Source organism: Schistocerca americana, chromosome 6 (genome assembly GCF_021461395.2).
Source record: "Schistocerca americana isolate TAMUIC-IGC-003095 chromosome 6, iqSchAmer2.1, whole genome shotgun sequence".
NCBI classification, from domain to species: domain Eukaryota; kingdom Metazoa; phylum Arthropoda; class Insecta; order Orthoptera; family Acrididae; genus Schistocerca; species Schistocerca americana.
The window spans coordinates 559852526-559874724 of record NC_060124.1 but is presented as its reverse complement, the minus strand read 5'-3'; the positions used below and the strand labels follow the sequence as shown (position 1 = coordinate 559874724).

Below are 22199 nucleotides of genomic sequence, written 5' to 3'. Positions count from 1 at the left end.
CATCAGGAAAGAGGGAAGGAGAGGGGAAGACGAAAGGAAGTGGGTTTTAAGGGAGAGGGTAAGGAGTCATTCCAATCCCGGGAGCGGAAAGACTTACCTTTGGGGGAAAAAAGGACAGGTATACACTCGCACACACGCACATATCCATCCACACATACAGACAGAAGCAGACATATTTAAAGAGGAGAGGGTAAGGAGTCATTCCAATCCCGGGAGCGGAAAGACTTACCTTTGGGGGAAAAAAGGACAGGTATACACTCGCACACACGCACATATCCATCCACACATACAGACACAAGCAGACATATTTAAAGACAGGCCTGGGGCTTTAAGGAGGGACTGTGGGTCGTTGGTATCACAGGGATGCCATTTCGTAAAAAACTCCATAATTTTCACCTTTTTTCCTATGCTGCAGCTGCTGCATACACTGTACCCTTTAAATGAGATAACTCTGTTATTATTTCGTCAGAGGTGTTATGGGTGTCACAATTGTTTAATTTTTTTGTAATATATTTACTGCATCGTTAAGTCAGGAGAAATTCTGAGGCTCTTCTGTACCGTCCTCCAGTATCTTCTTCGCCGAAGTACTGAGATGCATGTTAACCTGTCTCAGAGATAGTAATTGCTTCTGTAGTGATGAAGTATTCATCAGACTTGCTGTGATTCACAAATAGTGCCTGCTCTTCAGGTAGATTCTGTTCTTTGTCATTAGGCAAAATATCATCAGTATTATCATTCCCATCACAATCATCGACTTCATTTCCAGATCAAGTTTTTCAGAAACAGTTCCGAGTGGTAGTATTCGAGACTCTGTGCCATGAAGCTGCAACATAGTGCATTGCCTATCAGAAAAAAACAAATCCATTAATAGTTTCCCAACAGTGTCTTTTGGCTCTGGTAATACAATAAGTAAAAAGTTGCAAATAAAAATTTAACTTGTAAAGTGCATATTTTCATTTCTTCCCTTCCTCCAACGTTTACATACTTGACACCACCACAGGAGCATTTTGCAGTAATGCAACTTGAAATTATGTGTTACTCAAAGTTCAAGGGGCTGGAGTACACTTGTGCAATTCATTGTAAAGTATTCCACGGTCACTTTTCTTAAATAGGGATTAAGAGGAGGATTTAGTGCACACCTGTGTACAAACAATAAAATCTCCCAGCCTGCTGCACCCATTTTAGCATCTATCCTTCGAAGCCAGCTTTTGTTGTAATCCACAATTTCTTGTTATTATCGTATATTGTGGGAAATGTGACATTATCTTTAAAACAGAATGGCTCAGCAAATTTCCCCATCTAAAGTGGGATGCATCTTCTCACTGCTATCACTGTTAGCTCAAAACAGAACTGTTACATGTTGTTTACTTTGTTTCCGTCCAGGGCAGTTCTTGCCTTTGTATGCTGAATTGCATTTAGGCATTACATCCATCTCATCGACATTCGAAATGTTTGGAGGAACATATTGGGACATTGTTTCTTACAGACAGGTTTCTTTCCATCCTCGCACTGTTTCAGGATCGACACTATTGATTTCGCCACACACATTCGGACAACTGATACCATGTCTAACCTTAAATCTATGCAGCCAACCTGATGAAGCACTGAAATTTTCTATACTGAGTGAGACTGCCAATTCTGCTGCATTTTCACAAAGCATTGGGCCACTGACAGGAATGCCTTCTGCTCTATGTTGCCTGAACCACTGCAACAAACCATTTTCAACTACATCTTTGTATTTCTTGCTCTGAATGCTTATCTACTTACTAGTAGAAATTCCGAATACACCTGCATTGCCTTCAGTTTCCTTTACCTTCACTATGACAGAATTTAAGGTAGATGCAGCAGTATCCACTTTCATTATATTACTATTTTCGTGAATTGTGCATAATATTCATAGTTATTATGCCATAGAAAGGCTTTTTCATCTTTCTTTCGCTCATGCTACCAGTTCTCAAGGTCATCAGAAATACAGCAATTATAGTACTGTAGCACATACAGTAGGCCTAAATAAAACAGCTACCGTTAATATGTGGGTTACTTCACTGAGTGCAGGTTAACTCATGAGCTGTGGTGCACTTTTGGATTTCTAATGGATGCCCAAGAATTCTTATCCAATTGGGCCCTCTGCTGGCTCAACAAAAATCATGTAACTTTGGGAAAACAAATGATAGTTACACCAATAACCAATCTTTCCTATGGCTGTCACCAGTGCCATAACCAAAATTTTCATACTTTATACTCTTTTATATTGTAAAGTATATCTACAACATCCAATTTTTCTGATGATTGTATTGTTACAGTTTACACTGTTGTTAATATCTGGGAATATGTGAAACAATCTCAAGTTATGTCACATTAAAAATTAAGCATTAGTGAGCTGTGAGTGCTTGCAACAATATGATTTTCTAATTGGCAACACAACACAGGGCACCGAAACTGTATCCCCTCCTCTTGCACTACCATGTTAATAGGCAAAGTATACTGATCCCCACCCACTTCGGAAACCAGACGTCATAACATGCGCACGTGTGTGTGTTTTGTCTAGTCTGATTAAGGGCTGTTTGGCAAAAAGCTTTATTTTACAGTATTTTTGTTGGCCTATCTGTGACTCAGCATCTCCGCTATACGGCGAGTAGCAACTATCCTTTTTATAACATTGTCATTTTTCCATTGTTTGAAACTAAGGTCTCATATTCTGTTTCTTGAAACCTGCTTGTCCCAGGGAGTTACCCTCAATGGAGTAACACCACTGAAAGTCCCTGTTTCTGGATGCAATCCTACTGTACACCATCCTCTCACAGTTTCAAATACAGCACACTTTTTCACGTACCCAGCTAATCTGTGACCTATATACATCACTGCCAATTTCCGCTCCACCAGACTTCTCTTCTGCCACAAAATCCTGCAGTTACCTGCGTCTCAAGTTCTGTTGGATGGTATCCACTGCCAAACTACAACAATAGGCCAGGCTTGACCTCAGAAAGCTGTCTTGCCTTCTCCTAAAATATCTCAACAGTGGTGTTTCCCTTCCTGCCCCTCTCCAGTTGCCTAAACAGCCGCATCAATAATGACCTCTACTATCCTACAAAGTGAACTTAGTCAACCTTCTTAACATTCCCCATCCTTCACCACTGCTTTCCAGAGCAATGGTAACTCGTGATCCTAATAACCAGCTGCAACATCTCAGCATTCTCTGCCTCGTCTATGACACTCTCCCCTCCTGAATTATCTATACTATCCAGTGGTCTCACTTACACCCCTAAAAGTACGTTTACTTGTGTTGATTTTGGTGAAGAACAAACTTCCTTTCACACTTAATTTCAAATGGAAATATCACTTTGCAATCCAATCCCAAATCCTTTCCAACACCAAACCTGACACTGAACTCTGTCTTCAAAAGTTCCGACCACAATTCCAATTTGATCCACCACCACTACCTCAAAATCACCCCTTACAAACATTCAAAGAATGCCTAAAATCCAGCACTGCTTCACAACCCTTTCTCAGCTCCCTACAACATGATCCTAACTTGTCCTTTGCAGAACTCCAAGCTCTTTGTTCCCCAAAACATAATGACACTAACATGATCTTCCTGGCAGACAAGGGAACTACCACTGTGGTACTTGACCAGTGGGAGTACACTAATTGTCTGACAACTCTATTGACAGCATCTACCTCCAACTGACATACAGACACTCCTTAAAACATCAGGTCCCTCACAGGAACTAACATTTTAGTCCATAGAACTTCTTACGCCACCCAGAACACTTATTACCATCTTTAAAACATCAGGTCCCTCACAGGAACTAACATTTTAGTCCATAGAACTTCTTATGCCACCCAGAACACTTATTACCATCTTTTACCTTCTTGCTAAGATCCACAAACCTAATCATCCTGGCTGCCCTATAGTTACTATCTTCAAAGCACCCACTGAAGGTACATCTGCCTTAGTTGGTCAGTACCTGAACCTAATTCAAAGAATCCCCTTCTATGTTGATGACACCAACCATTTCCTAGATTGTCTGAAATTTGTCCCCATCCCACTCCCATCACACACATCACTTACCACCATTGATGCCATCTCCCTCTATACCAACATCTGCTATGTACATGGTCTGCCTGCTGCTAAACATTACCACAACCAGTAGACACCTGATTCCAAACCTATGACATCCTTCTCACTTGCTGTAACCAACTTCATACTTACAGACAACTGTTTTACATTTTAGGGACAAACATATCAGAGGAACAGCCATGGGACAATCTTTTCATGGGTTGCTTGTGTGGGACTTTCCTTCAATCTATAAGCTTTCAGCCACCCTGGTTTGGTTGAGATATATTGATAACGTCTTTGTCCTGTGGACCCATGGTGAGGCTGATCCGTTAAAAATTTTGCCATCTCCAAATACATTCTCCGAATTGAATTTCATATTGCCCTTGTCCATGTCCCACGCCACTTTCCTTGAGTCAACCTCATTCTCACTGAGGGTCAGCTAACACTTCTGTACGCATTAAACCAACTAATGAACAGCAATTCTTACATTTTGACAGTTACTATCCTTCCGTGCCAATTGTTCCCTTCCACACAGTCTTGGCATTTGAGACAAACTTATTATTTCAGATGCAGACTTTTTTCAGCAATACACCACCATTCTCACCTCACCTTCACTGGAGAGAATTATCCCACCAGCCTACTTCACAAGCTGATTCCCTGGGCCATCACATGCAGTCCTGGTACTACTGATCCCTCCAAAAAACAACTTAGAAGCACAGCTGTTGTCACTTAGTTCTATCCTGGTCTTGAATGTGTTAATCAGCTATTTCGACAAGGCTGTACCTACTAAAATTATGCCCTGAAATGTGGTCCATTCTGTCTTGACATTGTACCTACCACATCTGGAATAGCCTTCCTTAGTTTCTGTAAATTTTGATTTCTTTTTACCTACGTCTTTGGTTGGTTCCAGATATGTTTATACTTCTGCTGTTAGGAGACTCTGGTTTAATATAACATTTGCTTGCATCAGGCTTCTACAGGATGTATGCTATTACTATTATTATTATGTAGTCAAACTGCTTGTGCATACATTCTTCCAAGCTTTTCCATGTACACAGTTTTATTTTTTCTCTTTTTGAAGCCCATACTAATCGTCAACAGATCATTTTGTCTCTGGAAATGTATGATCGTTTTGCCTCTCTTCATTTTTGTAGCTGAGAGCCAAATGTTCCACAGCTTTGTATACCAGTCCGTCTCTTACCACACAACTGAAATCTCTTTATCGACGGCAATTGCTGATTATTTTGTTCCTTGAATCAAGATGCCACTAGCCTTTATGTCGTTCAGTTGTAATATATGCTTGAATGAGAACTATAGTTTAATGGACGCCAGCAAGTCAATTTCTGCAACATTATTACTTGGCAGGGGTGATTTGTTAGTGAGAACACTAAGTTTAACACTGGAGTCAAATTTTGGTTGTACTCACACTTTTCATCACTCATTTTATCATAGAAATCTACAATTCATTGTTCCACTTATTTATGTTTTATATCACATAAGTGTAACATTTACACTGTACAGGGAATTCTTTGCCTGGACAAATCTGACTGACAGAATATATCTGAAAAAATTATGTAATGGTTTTATTTTAATGTAACTAATTATTATTGCCTGTTATTTATGATTTGTTAACAAACTGAGTTATCACCTGCTATCGGTCATTTAAGGGACATTAGGAAGGTCCATTGGTTGCTATGAAGCAGTTCCTTGCAACCAGTGGCTTACATACATCTTTCTTAATCTGTAATGCCTAAGATTAATTTTGTAGTCTAATGTTTTAGTGTTCTTATTAGTTATTAATTGTTAGCCAGAATAAGTTAAACATTCAGTGTTTTTATAAAATATTAGATGTTGGTGTGTTATTGGCATGTGAAAGTGACATGTATCCACCTACAACAGCATTTTAAATTTAATTGCAGTTGTCAGACACATTTTAAGAATTCTGGCACATAAATAGTACAAAACTCACTTTTTTATTCTGAAGCACTGTATTTCGAATCATAGTGAGAGAATGGTGAATCAATCTAGGTGCATCTGTACACAGTAGTTACTTAAACAAACAAGGCCACTTCCATTTCCTGTTATTACTTCACATATGGAAGAACTTACTTCTCAGCATTATTAAACCCAGTAAATGAAACGGAAATCCTTTCTAGAAATGTTGATTACACTAAATACCTTTTGTATACAATTCTGTTGTTTACATTTAGTATGGAATTTGGGGTGATTGCTGGGTACGTGCATTCATTTCTTAAGAGTAAAATAGATATATCATTCTGTATTGCAGTCTTGGATTAGAACATCTCCTCGAGTTGTTTGAACGGGAGCAGATAACTCTTGACATTCTGGCTGAAATGGGTCATGAAGATCTCAAACAAGTTGGTGTAAGTGCTTATGGGTACAGGCACAAACTTATTAAAGGGATTGATAAGCTGTGTGCGAGTGCTGGTGAGTATTTATTCATTAGACTTATTAATAAATGCAGTCATGATCGCATTTAAGTTGTTCATTTTTATTTTTAGATTACCGGTTTCAATCATTAAGGGATCATTTTCAGATCTTACATTCCTTGAAGACGGCAGTGTTCTCCACACCTGCACAGGTACCAACGGTTCCAGTTGCTATCAAGGATTGTAAGATCTGAAGATGGTGTCTTAGAAGATCGAAATTGGTCATCTAAAAGTAAAAATAAACAACTTAAATGTGATCACAACTGTGTTTGTTGGTTAATTTATAGTATTTATCACTGTTTTTCTTGGAACAGTCTTCCAAAAAATTTCATTACTCTTTATTTTATTTTGTTTTGTTTTACATTATTCCACTAACATTATCTGTAATTTCTCTTAGGGTCACTGTGGATGACTCCTTCAAATCCTGGCACTCTATTGGTTGATCTTCTAGTTGAAGACAAAGAATTTCTAGCTGTTGAAGAAGAGATGCAGTCAACAATTAGGGAACACAGAGATAATGGTCATTCTGGTGGAGTTTTTTGTAGATATAATATTGTCAGGGTAATTACCCCTTTACCATAGTAATTTAAATACCTTATTTTCTGAAAATTCCCTCAAATTATGCCATCTTCTAACTACCTTTCAGTTGTTTGTATTTAAATCCTAACTTAATCTTAATTTGGTGCGTATGACAGGCATTTGCATTTGAAGGTAGTTGACTTTTAATATACAAATATTTTAATTTCAGATTCAGAAAGTGCAGAATAGAAAGCTGTGGGAGAGATATTCACATCGACGGCAAGAGGTGGCTGAAGAAAATGTGAATCAGCCTAATGAACGAATGCTTTTTCATGGATCACCGTTCATAAATGCAATTGTACAAAAGGGCTTTGATGAGCGACATGCCTACATTGGAGGCATGTTTGGTGCAGGTATGTATTCAGCAGTGTATTTTTAAAGGAATTAATATTGGTTATGGTATATTAGAGAGATAGCACACTTTTAGAAGTGTTGCCAAGTTTCTTATGAATTACACACTATATGATCAAAAGTGTCCGGACACGTGGCTGAAAATGACTTAAAAGTTCATGGCGCCCTCCATCAGTAATGCTGGAATTCAGTATGGTGTTGGCTCATCCTTAGCCTTGATAGCAGCTTCCATTCTCGCAGGCACCTTCAATCACGTGCTGAAGGTTTCTTGGCGAATGGCAACCCATTTGTCATGGAGTGCTGCACTCAGGAGAGGCATTGATGTAGGTTGGTGAGGCCTGGCACAGAGTCGTCGTTCCAAAACATCCTAAAGGTGTTTGTAGGGTTCATGTCAGGACTCTGTGCAGGCCAGTCCGTTACAGGGATGTTAATGTCGTATAACCACTCCTCCCCAGGCTATGCATTATGAATGGGTGCTCGATCGTGTTGAAAGGAGCAATCGCCATCCCAAAATTGCTCTTCAAGAAGGTGCTTAAAACATCAATGTAGGCCTGTGCTGTGATAGTGCCACACAAAACAACAAAGGTTTCAAGCCCCCTCCATGAAAAACATGACCACACCATAACACCACCACCTCCGAATTTTATTGTTGGCTCTACACACGTTGGCAGATGACATTCACCGGGCATTCACCATACCCCCACCCTGCCATTGGGCGCCTCATTGTGTACCTTGGTCCGTGACTCCACACAAAGTTTTTCCACTGTTCAATCGTCCAATGTTCATGCTCCTTACACCAAGCAACGTGTCGTTTGTCATTTACTGGCGTGGTGTGTGGCCTATGAGCCGCTCGACCATGAAATCCAAGTTTTCTCACCTCCCACCTAACTGTCATAGTACTTGCAGTGGGACCTGATGCAGTATGAAATTCCTGTGTGCTGGCCTGGATAGATTGCTGCCTATTATGCATTACGACCCTCTTCAACTGTCTGTGGTCTCGTGTCAGTCAACAGATGAGGTCCCTTCAATATTACATCGGAAACAGTGGACTTAGGGATGTTTAGGAGTGTGGAAATCTCGCTTACAGGCATATGACACAAGTGACACTCAACCACCTGACCACATTCAAAGTGGAGCACCCCATTCTGCTCTCTCACGATGTCTAATGACTACAGAGGTCACTGATACAGAGGACCAGGCGGTAGGTGGCAGCACAATGCACCTAATATGAAAAACGTATGTTTCGATCACATAGTGTACAATACCTACTGAAACTCTATTGGTCACTTATTACAGCTGAATTATAAGAATCCACCAGGCTTGAGGCTTCTTAAGTGAACAGGAGGAGACTTGTAAATTAAACTTAATACATGGTGAACTTCAGTTATTAAATGAATAAAGTTTGATGTTTTTTTCTGCTCCATAGGTTATTGTAACACACTTTCTATGTACTGAGACCCCTTTATACTTTCAACGAGAAATCAGTGGACAGATTGTTTTGTAGGTGTGTCTTTAATTCTGTTAATGTTAATTCCAGGGTGTTTCCTTTGATAAGGATGCAACTAATTTCCTTCTCCCCACCCCCCTTTCCCCATCTCTCTCATGATCTTGTCATCAGTAGTATTTTAAACCATAACCTTCCTTCCTTTATTTTTCAAGCTGTTCTTTCCTGTTCCTCATTGAACTTAAGGCCACACCTATAACTGACTGAGATCCCCAAGGGCCTCACCACTCTTTGAAGAGTTCGTGCTTGGCTACCACGGGGCCATAGTCTTTGCAGCATCTTTTCCTGTCTGTGCTGCATGTCTACCCTCTTCCTATTCCTTTTTCTCTCCCTTGGGAAACATGTCTGTGATGTTTTTGGGAATGTGTTCTGCATTTTCAGTAGCCTGACCCCAGAACATTTCATTTCACTGTTTTTCATTCCGTTTTCCTTCTATGTTCCCCTTCTCCTTCTTTGTTCCCCTTCTCCTATCCTTCCTCTGCTTTGGCATTTGAGGTTCCTCTTTTTATTCTTCCTCCCAGTGCGCTCCTGAAGGCTGGCCCACACGTCTGGCACCTGACAGATGACAGCGTAACGCGCAATTGCCAACCCCGGGTCGACAGGTAGGGTTCACGTGTACCTCCTGGTAAAGGCCACGCCCAGGGAGGGGTTATTGCCTGAGCTGTTACCTTCCCAAATTATCAGTGTTTGGGAGGTGTGACCTGGGGAGTGAACAATCACCTAATGTGGGTGAGCCCACCTCTGAGGACCCCCTCCTCCCCCATCCCAGTTGGAAGGAGCACCATTGGAGACACTGGCAATCCTGGGCGATATTCTTGCAATTAGCCAAACATCTCCTCCTTAGTCTACATCACAAAACGTAAATGGAATGAGGCTAACAAATCGAAGACCCTCCCATTTGCACCTCAGTTCTTTGTTATTTCGCATACTGAAGACTCAGTCCTTTGCTATGGTAAATACATTTACTATTCAGTAAGGTGTTGATGCAGTTGCTGGCGCTGTGAAATCCTGCTGTCATTTACGCAATGGCACTTTTCTTTTGGAGACTACTTGCGATTCTCAAGCACAATAACTGCATGCGACTTCGCTCCTCCACAGCTATCCTGTTTGTGTCGAGACCATCAAACGCTGAATTCTTCATGTGGTGTTATTTACACTAGGCTGATCAATGGTCTGATCAAGACAGAAATCCAGACTTACCTTTCTGATCGGGGTGTCATTCCAGTCCATCAGGTGATGAAAAGAGTAGACGCATCCTTAGTGCCCACACACACTCTTTTCTCACATTTGTTAGAGTAGCACGGTGTGAAGTTATCATGGTCTCACCATAGATTCTGAATCCTATGTGTTGCTACCATTGTCATAGCTACAACCACACTCCCAATTTCCTCTTGACACCTGGCCAAATGTGTAATCTGTGATAGGGATGCTCCTGAGGGCGACTGTCAGCCTCCTTCTCCATGCTGTATCAATTGCAATGGCAACTATGCAGCCTCTTCTGGAGATTGTCCCAAGCATCTCGATGAGCAGGCCGTCTAAGAGACCTGGGTGAAGGAAAAAGTGCCTTACTCTATTGCTCACAAGATGTTGGCTAGTCAGAAATCCTGTGTTTTACCATCCAGCACTTAAAGTACTGTTCTTGCTACCTCTTGCGCCATGAAGGACATGGCCACAAAGACATGCGACCTCAAATTCAGCATCGCAGTTGTAAAATCCCCCCTTGCCATGCTAGCATCCCCGTTACCTTCTCCAGCAGTGCAACAAGCCACTAAATTTTCACCTCACGCGGCGAAATCATATGCTGCACAACCAGTGGGTTGGAAAGGACAGAAGGAGTGCTCCCACAAAGACATTTTATGTCCCCCCAGCCAGCAAACATCTGAATCGTGATCTGTCAACTGCAAAGGCTCCAAGCAATCAAACAAAGGCAAGCGCTCTTCTTCGCCAACCGGGAGATCCTCTTAAACGATGTCGCCATGTAGTACCCTATCCTGGCCGACCTTCGTGTCGTCATTGTGCACTGTCAGCTATTTGTCTGCCCTGGATTCTGCTGACTGATCAGGGGGGAGAATGCCAATGCCTCTGTAGATCTCATGGAGCAGGATCCTCTAGCCCATGCACCCTACAGCAGAGCATCTTCGAAGGCTGGCACTCAGCAGCCGCCGAGGTGACACTCCTTCATTTTTTTCCCTCCTCCCCTTTCCTCCTCATGACTCCAAAGGAGCATATGCTTTCCTGCAAAGGAACACACGACCTGAGATCCAACAAGGAGGAATTACAGCTACTGTTTGAATTGCAGCGTTGACTTGCTCTTTGCCTTCAGGAAGTAAAACTGCGTCCTCATGACCACTTTGACCTATCAAATTTCTTTCCAGTCTGTTTGACACCCTCCCTTCACCCCTCCGAGGATGGCATTCCCTTTCATGGGGGAGTCATGGTGTCATGCTGCTCATGCAGAGGACATTCATTGTCACACCATCTCCCTGAACACCCGTCCGCACACTGTTGCAGTCCAAATTTTTTCTTCCTCACTGCACCTTTTCCCTTTGCACCGTTTACATTCCTCCATCATTCGGTGTCACCATGGCAAACTTCCTCCAGCTTATTGAGAAACTCCCTCACCCCTTTTACTGCTCAGTGACTTCAATGCGCACCATTCCCCTTAGACTCTCCCAGAACCTGTCCAAGAGATGCCCTCTTGGCTGACCTCAATCAACCCGACCTCAACTGCCATAGCACTGGAGCACCCACATTCCTTTCAGACTCCGTGCACACCTATTCCTATTTGGACCTCTTTCTACACTGCCAAGCTAGCCCGTCATCTCGAGTGTCCATTCTCTCTGACATGTACTCCAGTGACCATTTCCTGTGCCCTATCAGTTTGCTGACTCCTACTCCACCTACATGCAAACCCAAATAATAGCATTCTAAGGTCAACTAGAGGATTTACTCTTCCCTGGTGACCTTCGATGAATGACTTTTCCCCAGTTGTGGTGACCAGGTGCAGTACCTTACCAATGTTATCCTTGCCGCCACAGAATATTCCATTCCTCGCACTTCATCCTTACTTTGCCGTGTTGCAGTCCCATGGTGGACTAAGGGATGCCACGACACAATTCCCACAGAGGAGACATGCTCTCCACATTTTCAATCATCACACTACAATGGCAAACTGCATTCATTATAAACAGTTGTGTGTGCACTGTCATCTCATTCTTCGGGATAGCAAAAAAGCTCGCTGGATTTCATTTACTACTTCTTTTAACAGTTCCACCGCATCTTCCGTCGTGTGGGCCAACCTTCAACAGCTCTCTGGGATCAAGATCCATTCCCCAATTTCCGTCCTGACAGTAACAGATGATGTTGTAGTAGACCCTATTGCTATCTCAAACACCTTGGGCCGCTATTTTGCAGAGATTTTGAGCTCCACCCACTATCACTCTGCCTTCCTTCATCAGAAACGAGTGGAAGAAGCTCAAGCAATACCATTCTCTTCTTAGAATTGTGAGTGCTACAATGCTGCTTTTACTGTGACGGAGCTAGAACATGCTCTCGCTTCATCCCGACCCTCTACCCCAGAACTGGACGATGTTCACATTCAGATTTTGCAGAACCTTTCTCTTACAGGCAAGCACTTTCACCTTCATATGTGCAGTCGCATCTAGGCAAAAGGCATGTTCCTCAGATGCTGGCGTGAAGCCACTGTCATACTCATGCCTAAGCCTGGTAAGGACAAACACCATCCTTCTAGCTGCCTCCCCATTTTTCTCGCCAACTGTGTTTTCAAGGTAATGGAATGTATGATTCATGCCCAGCTGGTGTGGTTTCTCGAATCTCACAATTTACTAACCACTGCACAATTTGGATTTCGAGCACGCCATTCTGCAGTTGACCATCTCTGTCACATTTTCAATCAATGTCATGAATGGTTTTCTGTGGAAATGCCAGACTGGCTGTGTTTTTTGATTTGGAGAATGCCGACAACACCTGCTGGAGGACTGGTATCTTACTTACTCTCTACACGTGGGGCTTCGAAGCCACATGCCCTGTTTCCTTCAGGAATTTTTAAAAGACGGAGTTTTCTAGGTACATATGGGTTCTGCCTTGTCAGCACCTTTATCCATGAAAATGGTGTGCCTTAGGTTTTTGTCCAGAGTGTTATTGTCTTTGCTGTTGCCATTAACCTTATAATGGCCTGTCTCCCTCCGTGCATCTCCGGCTTCCTCTTCATTGATGATTTTGCCATCTATTGCAGTTCTCCATAGACTTGTCTCCTTGAACAGTGTCGTGAGTGTTGTCTTGATCAGCTTTACTCGTGGAACATCGATAATGGCTTTCGCTTTTCCACTGACAAAATTTTATGTGTGAATTTCTGATGGCGCAGTAAATTTCTTCCACCATCTTTACGTCATGGGCCTGTTGCTCGTCTGTTCATTGAAACTAAGAAATTTCTGGGATTCAGGCCTGATTGGAAACTTTCTTGGTCTTCCCAGGTGTCTTACATGGCCACCCACTGTAGGCTGTCCCTTAGTGCCTTACGTGAACTCAGCGGTACTTCCTGGGGAGAAAATTGGACCACCCTCCTCTATTTGCATTGGTGCCTTGTCTATTCGGCATGTCAGTCCATCTTATGCCATCTCAATACAATCCACCATCGTGGCACCCGTTTGGGCATTGGCGCCTTTTACACTAGCCTGGTTGAGTCTGTATGCAGAAGCTGCCAAACTACCAGAGTCGTACCTCTGTGATTTTCTCCTCAGCGGATATGAATGCTGTTTGTCTGCCATGGCTGGCCACCCATCCTATGCTTCCTTCTTCGATGACTCCTGTGATCGCCAGTGTGGTGTGTGTCCCTCTTCTCTGTTACCTTCTGGAGTTTGCTTTTAGCTATTGCTGTGTAACTTCAGCTACCTGCCACTTTCCCAATGGGTGTGCACCCTACACCACCTTGGCTTCATGCGGCAGCCAATGTTCACCTTGGACTTCATCTGCTTCATAAGGACACTACTTGGGCTCGCTCTGTTGCCAAAAGTTTCTCAACCTCACAGAACTTAATGATAGTTCCTGTGTTTATGATCGTTCTTAGACTGACCATTTTGGATGTGCCTTCATCATTGGCACGACGTTTTTCGATATTAGCTTCCGGAACACGGCTCAGTGTTTACTGCGGAGCTCTTCGCTCTGTATCAGGCCACGCAGTACGTCCAGCAACACGTGGTTTTCAATTGTGTCATTTGCTCTGACTCCCTCAGTGCCCTTCTGGGCCTTTGTGTGCTCTACACCGTCCATCCCTTATTCCAATGGGTCCAAGAAAGCTTTCACCTGTTCGTTCTTGAAGGAACCAATTTGAAGTTTAAGTGGGTCCCTGGTCACGTCGGTCTGACAGGAAATGAGGCCGCTGATGCTATTGCCAGGGCTGCAGTCTTCATTCCTTGACCCACTAGTTCTTGCATTTCCTTCTATTATCTCTGTGCTGCTGTCTGTCAGCAGGTGGTGTCACTTTGGCATCACCAGTGGTGTTCCCTTCATCGGAACAAACTCCAGTGGATTAAACCTCTCCCAGTGGCTTGGCTGACCACCTCCCAGCTCTCTCGCTGCAAGAAGATCATTTTAACTAGATTGCAAATTGGGCACTGTCTTTTTAGTCATCGCCATTTGTTATTTGGTGATCCCCCAATACTTTGTACTCATTGTCATCAGCCTTTGATGGTTCACCATTTTCCGACAGAATGGCCTTTTTTTAACCACTTTTGTTCTAATTTATGTTTGTCATCTGAGTTATCGGCTGTTTTAACAAACGGAGCAGAGGTTGTCGACCGCATCTTACTTTTTATTCATCATAGTAATGTGGTGAAGGACATTTAATCTTCAGTTCAGGACGCTCATTGTCTTCGACGTATTTTAAGGCACTTTCTCGAACAGAAAGTCTCTGTTTTTATCTGTCTTTCTTTCTGTTGATTGAATTTAACATGTAGTCACTTTTAACTTAATGGTTCAAATGGCTCTGAGCACTATGGGACTTAACTTCTGAGGTCATCAGTCCCCTAGACTTAGAACTACTTAAACCTAACTAACCTAAGGACATCACAAACATCCATGCCCGAGGCAGGATTCGAACCTGCGACTGTAGCGGTCATGCGCTTCCAGATTGTATCGCCTAGAACTGCTCGGCCACCCTGGCCAGCCTTTTAACTCCTATTTCATCTTAGTATTATACAGTTCCGACGTGGGTGTGTATGGCCTTAGATGTTTTTGCACCCTACAAGAAAACATGCCATAACTGACTGAGTAACCAGATTCAGCTGGCACTTATATGATTGTCATTGATGTCTGAAAATCATCATCATCATCATCATCATCATCATCAACGACAACAACAGCAACAACCACCACCACCACCACCATAGTCACCTGAACATTCTTCTGTAGGAGATGACGGACCTGTACCCACTAGCCTTCTGTGTTGCCTTCTTGTTGAAAACTACTTCACTTTAAGAATCAGCATGAAGGATGCTTTATAAAGTTTTTACAAAAGTGGTGGAAGAAAAACAGTTCTTTTGTGTGATTGTATTATCGTTTCTCAAAATATTTGCCTCTAAAATTTGTCTTTGTGCTTGCACTGAAACCAATACTAGAAGCATTTTTGTCCACTCTGTGGTGGTACTTAAAGGTTTTGGAAGGATTCAACATTTTCTTAAAGTGATGAAAGTCTGTATCCATGCATGCATGTATGTATTTATTCACACAAAGGAACAGGAAGAAGTTATTAGATGATGAAGCAGGTGAATATTTTGCATTCTTTTTCTGTGTCAAGTAATCAACTGTTTCAAGTATTGCGTAACAGCTGGCATTATGTTGATTTTTCTGATTTGATCAATGTCTTCTGGACAACAAATTGTGTACCATTCAGTATTAACTGTTCTTCAATCCAGTAAAGCTCCAGGTGCATAACTATCCAATGTACCCAAAGAAACATGATCATTTTCTTCTAAGTGATTTGCTAGTGAACTACTTTTGTTGGGTTAACTTCACCTTGGAACACTGTTTATTTTCCAGCTCGTACAAATATATCCAAGTTTCATCTTCCGTAGTGATGATGTATAGATTTTGAATTTCCTGAATCACATTTTTCAAGCACTTTCTTACTCTAGTTGACATTATGCTGTGTTTCACCTTCGGTCAAATTGGGTGGAATCCATCAGGAACAGATCTTGTCTACAGCTAAATATCCATGCAAAATTGAATATACTGCAGCCTTTACTGTACCAATAAAACCTCTTTTTTATGGTATGTCACATGCCAATCCTCTTCAGTTCTGTTACGGTTTCTATACATTTTGGTAAAACTGCTTTTAGTAGACTTTTACAAAATTTGTCACTGACAAAAGTATGAACGCAACAAAATTCTGCAAACTTAGATTTCTATGAAGAAGATTGATTAAAAAAATCAAAATCAAGCAATTCGACACATTGTGATTGATTAAGCCTATAAAAAAAAAATTTTAAAATCACCCAGTGAAAAGTGCACATAAAATTTCTGTTTTGCACACCGTGGTTTCTTCAAACGCTCCATGGAAACATACTACTCAAACAACTTCTGAACTTCCATAGCTTAAGAATAAAAAAATTTTAAACACTAGTAATGGTAGCCTCAAAACAGTTTGGGACTGTACTGTACAAGTCCTGAAAGATGAAGTTTTGAGTTTCTGCAGGAGAGTTTTGTTGACTGGGTTGGAGAAGAAAGCTTAGAGTTTAACATTCAGTCAACATTAAGTTCATTAAACCTGAACTATTAGATAAGACTGGATAAAGCTTGGGGGCGGGGGGTACATTTAATTGTGGGGCCTAGTGAAAGGAAACTATCCAGGCATTCACCTGAGGCAATGTAAGAAAACCACAGATAAATAACATGAGAATTGGTCCAAGAAAAAATGCTTTGAATCACTTCACTTGGTTCACTTACATTAAAAGAACGCTGCTTGAGAAGAGATTAGTCTGGTGCACAAGTCAAACCAAGTTGTGAATCACTCTGAGATGATGCACTAGCATGGAAAATCCACATTAGAATTTGGCAACTACTTACTGTCATTTTTTTCTTTCATCTTGTTTCTTTTTTAAACTATTATTTTTTGAATTTAAAGATTGCTCCTTGTTGCTTAGCCACCTTCAGTTTCTAACATCTAAAGCATGCTAAAAGGTAACATATATTTTACATATGTAATTTTTGCGACTTCATGGTGCCATATAAACCTTTATTTTAAATAATCTGACGTAATAATGCAATGACACTAATGAGTAATGATGTAATATAACATGCAGATTTGGAATTTTTCTTTGGTATTCAAGAAATTTGGTAATTGAAGAATAAATTTGCAGTGGATTATTTCTTAAGCAGAACTGAAAAGGCTTAGATTTGATACCACCATGTTTCTCCTGAACTGATGAACTACAGAGTGTACATTTTTACTATTAATGTTGTTTTTTCAGAAGAAACAAATATTTATTTTTTCTTTCAGGCATTTATTTTGCTGAACACTCCTCAAAAAGCAATCAGTATGTTTATGGGATTGGAGGTGGTATTGGATGTCCAGTACACAAAGACAGATCCTGTTATATTTGCCACAGGTAAAATCAAACAAATTTTTTTGTTTTTGAAAACTGCAGCCTGATCTGTGTCTGTAGCTGAGCACAGCATAACAAAATTTTCAATATCGTGTATTGAGCTGTGTTATGGGTGTACTTAACATTATTCTAGTTGACTGTTTCCATAACAGATTAATTCCATCTTTCGTGATCTGAGAGAGATATGGAACTGAAGCACACACAACAAAAAATCAGATTTTAAGAGTAAAATTATCCTTCCTAATTTACAAGTTCAGTGAAATGTAAATTAGAAATCAAAGTGACACAGTAAGAGTATTTTAAATGAACCATTACTTCCTACCATCTGTTAACGCTTGAACTGAATTTTGCAGTAGTTTCATCTTCACCATTGTTAACTTGAGTAATGCTAACAAAACCACTCACATTTGGGAATAGAAGTCCCTTCATGCAGCAAAAGTGAGAAAAAATGCAGGTTAACTATTTAGTGATTTTGTAGGAAATTCACCTTTGATATGTGATCAGAGGAGACAATAAGACTCTGTACAGTGAGAACGTTTTACTGGTTTCCCTTCAAGATGAATAAATCTTTCACCTTTTACTAAAGATTTCCATGGAGGGGAACATTAAATGAGTCTATAACTAATTTTTCTTAGCGCTCAGCATAATTATGCTGCCCACATTTACAGTTCACCTCGCCGTCCAAATTACCATCTCCTTATCCCCAACATGGCACTCCCAAAAAGGCAACCCAGAAGTGGGAATCCCCTCACCGTCCATGTCCAGTTGCTTGTTAATGAACTGGACACTTTCTCTCTACCACCTTCACTACAGCTCCACTTTTGTACATCTCCGTGGTCCATACCTTGGCCACGGCTTTGGCTGGACCTATTACAAGGCCCCAAAGGCTCAGTCCCATCTGAGGCCCTCCACTGATACTTGCTCTCCCTTCTCAGTGAGTTTAAGGGCTCAGAAATGTCCTACACAGGTGGACCAATGGTCGACCGTCTTGTTGGTTTTGCTTATGCTCACTGGCCGTACTGAACAGTGCTCCTTGCCAGATGGCTGCAGTGCTTTCACTGCAGAGTTGGTTGCCATCTATCACACTCTGCAGCATATCCATTCCTGTGCCAGTGAGTCCTTTGTCGTCTGTAGTGACCCCTTAAGTAGCCTACAGGCTCTCGACCAATGCTTTTTGTAATGACTATCCAGCAGTCCTTGTGCCTTCTGCAACAGTGAAGGTTCTGTGACCTTCATTTGGACCCCAGGGAATGTCGGGGTACCGGGCAATGAACTTGCTGACCTCATGGCCAAACAGGCTACCAGTAAACCAACTCTGGAGATTGGCCTGACGGAGACCAATTTGTGATTGGTCTTCTGCCACCAAGTTTTCGCAATCTGGGATACTGAATGGAGCACTCTCAGTACACCAAATAAACTCCGTGTTATCAAGGAGACAACAAATGTCATCCATGCAAGCCATTCTCAGGGGATCTGTTGTACTTTTCTGGCTCGGCATTGGTCAAGTTTTACATTTTGTTTTATTCATGAGGGGAGGGGGTTGTCATACCATCTAAGGGTGGGGGTCTGGCCTTATCTCTGAGGCCTCCACCCTCCCTGCGATTTAACACTCTTGTCACCCGTTCTTTGTGTTTCGTTTACCTTGTTGTTCATCTTGCCTTGTCTTTTTGGGCTGGACATTTTAGTGTGTTGCAGAGTGGCTGGCTCATCCCCTTTTATTCTTCTGATCAGCTAGCCCAGACCATCTGCTCTACGGTTTTAATACCTTCCTCTGCTTTTCTTTGTGGTGTACGTTTTCCCCCTTTTTTGTTCATTTCTTTCATTTTCTGTTTCATTGTGGCTACCCATTACTTTTACCCCGTTTTTAATTTTCCAAACTAAATTTTGGTGTTTTACCTTGAGCCTTGTTTGCGTCAGGAAAAAGGGACTGATGACCCTGTAGTTTGGACCCATTATACCACAAACAAACACACACCCCCCCCCCCCCCCCTTTCCACACACACACACACACACACACACACACACACACACACACACACACGCACACACACACACTCTCTCTCTCTCTCTCTCTCTCTCTCTCTCTCCTGTACAGTTACATTATGCTGGCTGAGTACTCATTGTTGGGACTAACATTTCTACTGATCAAGGATGTTATTACCTATACTCGTAAGTTATTTACTTTCTGCCAGAACTTTCCATTTGACATTTTGATTTAGTTGTAAAAGAGAAGGTGCCCAAGAACTCAGTGACACAAGATGACAGCCTGGATATACTTTGGACAATTATTAGTGCCAAAGGGGGAGGAGGGGGAGGAATGGTAAAAGAATGGAGGAGGACAGTTGTAAAATATAATACCAGATCACAAATAAAAATAAATGTAAAATAGGGAGTTATGCTGCAACGACATAAATGGAGGAAAGCAGTTGAAAATCAAATAGTCAACTAGTAAATAGTCACCTTAAATTGTTAACATGTGGCTTAAATCAAACCCACACTGTAAACTGAGGACTTATCTGTGAAATTCTGATGTACCAATTCTGAACCAAACAATCCAGGCTGTAAAGCAGCTACATAGCTCATTGTCTTGCATGGCATAAGGAACTGAGCCAAACTTAACAGTGTGTTATGCACATTCATCCATACATCTGCCAGTATAGAAAACTAAGCAATGGTTGTAATGCCTCCTATCCCCCGTTTTTTTTTTTTTTTTTTTTTTTTTTTTTTTTTTTTTTTTTTTTTTTTTTTTTTTTTTTTAAGAAATATGTGCTTGGCTATAAATAGTAGTAGTTAAAGAAAGACATACATAAATAATTGTCAATAAGTGATTACCTGATTGTTCATCTTTCTGGAATTTCAACTCTTGTGTTCAGAACTCTCTCAAAATGTAAGGGGAAGTTAATGCTAACTGAAGTTTGAAAGACATTAAGCAGCCAAGTACCAGTGGCAGCAGTGGACCATATGTAGCCCAATCGGTGTTAAAATTGTGGGGTTTAGTAGCAGTACTAAGGTGCACATTGACCAGTTAAGACTCAAATGGAAATTGTGCGTTAATAGTGGGAGGGTAAAGGATGCACCATTTGAAACAATAACTTTAAGTGTTGTAGTACGAGGAGCAAATGTGTAAGTACCCTTGTTTTTTACTGGTTTGTATCATAGGTGATAGCTGGTTAACAAACTTCTAATACAGATGTCAGCACACTTTATAATAATCTGTTTGTGTGTTTGTAGTATAACAGTTGATAGGCAACACTATCCCTAAACTTGAAGTCGACTAGAGCCTTTATGCTTGCCTTGCAAGTACTGATAGGATCTGCCTTCTCATTTACTTGCACACTTTTCACATAGCAATTAGATGTGTGTGTATGCCACACTACCTCTACTTGCAGTAAAGAACATTTGACACACTCCTTTTATTTCTTTTTTTATCTCGCAACATCTTTCCTTCCTTTTAACTATGTTTAAAAATATAACCATTTATCATATGCAGATAAGCTGCAAATAATTTTAGTTATTTTATGTTGTATAAACTATCATAGTCTGGTCCTTGTAGTGAGAAGTATTAATTATTTTTGAAGCTGACTAACAAGTCAGGATATCCAAAATTGTAAGCAATCTTTAATCAGTTATTCCATCGGCTATGTGATTACACTAATGGCTTTACGTGCTCTGCTTTTGCTTTTATCGCATTACGCCCATTTCTTTTTGACTGGGACAATGACTTCAAATTTCCATTTAGCCGCTTACTGAACACACACAATAATAGGTAAACACATTTTACTTTCCATTTTTGTATGTGTCTTCAGTCTATTTTTGATCACTTTCACTCCAAGGATCCTCACTGTCCTTTTGTAGTTATTCATGTTACCAATATTCACTGTTTTAATTGTGCACTCTGGAGGCTGATAAATGAGTATATTGGTAATTATGAAAGGACAGATTGCTACTCATTGTGAAGATGAGTTGTCGACAGACACAGTGAAGCGACTGCTACACACTAAGCTTTTTGGCCAAAGCCTTCTTCAGAACAGAAAGGAAAACACACACTCACACACACACAGACACACACGCGCGCGCGCGCGCGCATGTACGCGCATGCACACAACTGCTATCTCTGGCCACTTTGGCTCGACTGCAACTTCTGTTGAACGAAATCAGCAATTGGGAGTTGGATGGAGGGGGGGGGGGGCTGCAGAGTATGGATAGAGGAAGAGAAGAGTGCTAGCTGGTGCGGAGCATGAAAGGACTAGAAGGCAGCAGCACATGCCTTGTCAGGGGCAGCATTGGGAGGCTGTGAGGAGGAGGGGGGGGGGGGGGGGGGACACAGAACAGAACAGAATGGGGAAAAAAAACTATTGGGTCCGTTGGCAGGGGAGCCCGTAGTGCATCTGCAGAACTTGAGAAACTCCACTAAGTTCGCACACGCTCCTACATGTTGAAGCAAGTAAGTTTTGTGTTGTTGCTCTCTATTTTCAAGTTCTATCAAGGATATTGTTTCTCCTTGATGTTGATAGTGCCAAGCTGTGCTGTGGCTCTGTATGAAAACTTATCGTCTGAAGACTAAAGGGAGTATTGCCTACCATCAGTTCCTGAAAGATCCTGAACGGGCTTCATGGATGTAGAAGAAATGATAG

The 22199-nt window shown here is 41.4% G+C and overlaps 1 protein-coding gene and 1 non-coding gene across 3 annotated transcripts in view; both read left to right on the top strand.

Moving 5' to 3' along the window:
- LOC124619201 (poly [ADP-ribose] polymerase tankyrase) overlaps positions 1-22199 on the top strand; it is a 301869-nt gene that overhangs the window by 244555 nt on the left and 35115 nt on the right. For both annotated transcript variants that reach the window (XM_047145420.1, XM_047145419.1), the window contains exons 14-17: positions 6348-6508; positions 6908-7071; positions 7259-7442; positions 17460-17568. In XM_047145420.1, coding sequence (XP_047001376.1) covers positions 6348-6508; positions 6908-7071; positions 7259-7442; positions 17460-17568 — 618 coding nt within the window. The remainder of the gene's footprint in view (positions 1-6347; positions 6509-6907; positions 7072-7258; positions 7443-17459; positions 17569-22199) is intronic.
- LOC124620787 lies at positions 18102-18221 on the top strand. Its single transcript, XR_006980316.1, has one exon. It is a non-coding gene; the product is annotated as a U5 spliceosomal RNA (small nuclear RNA).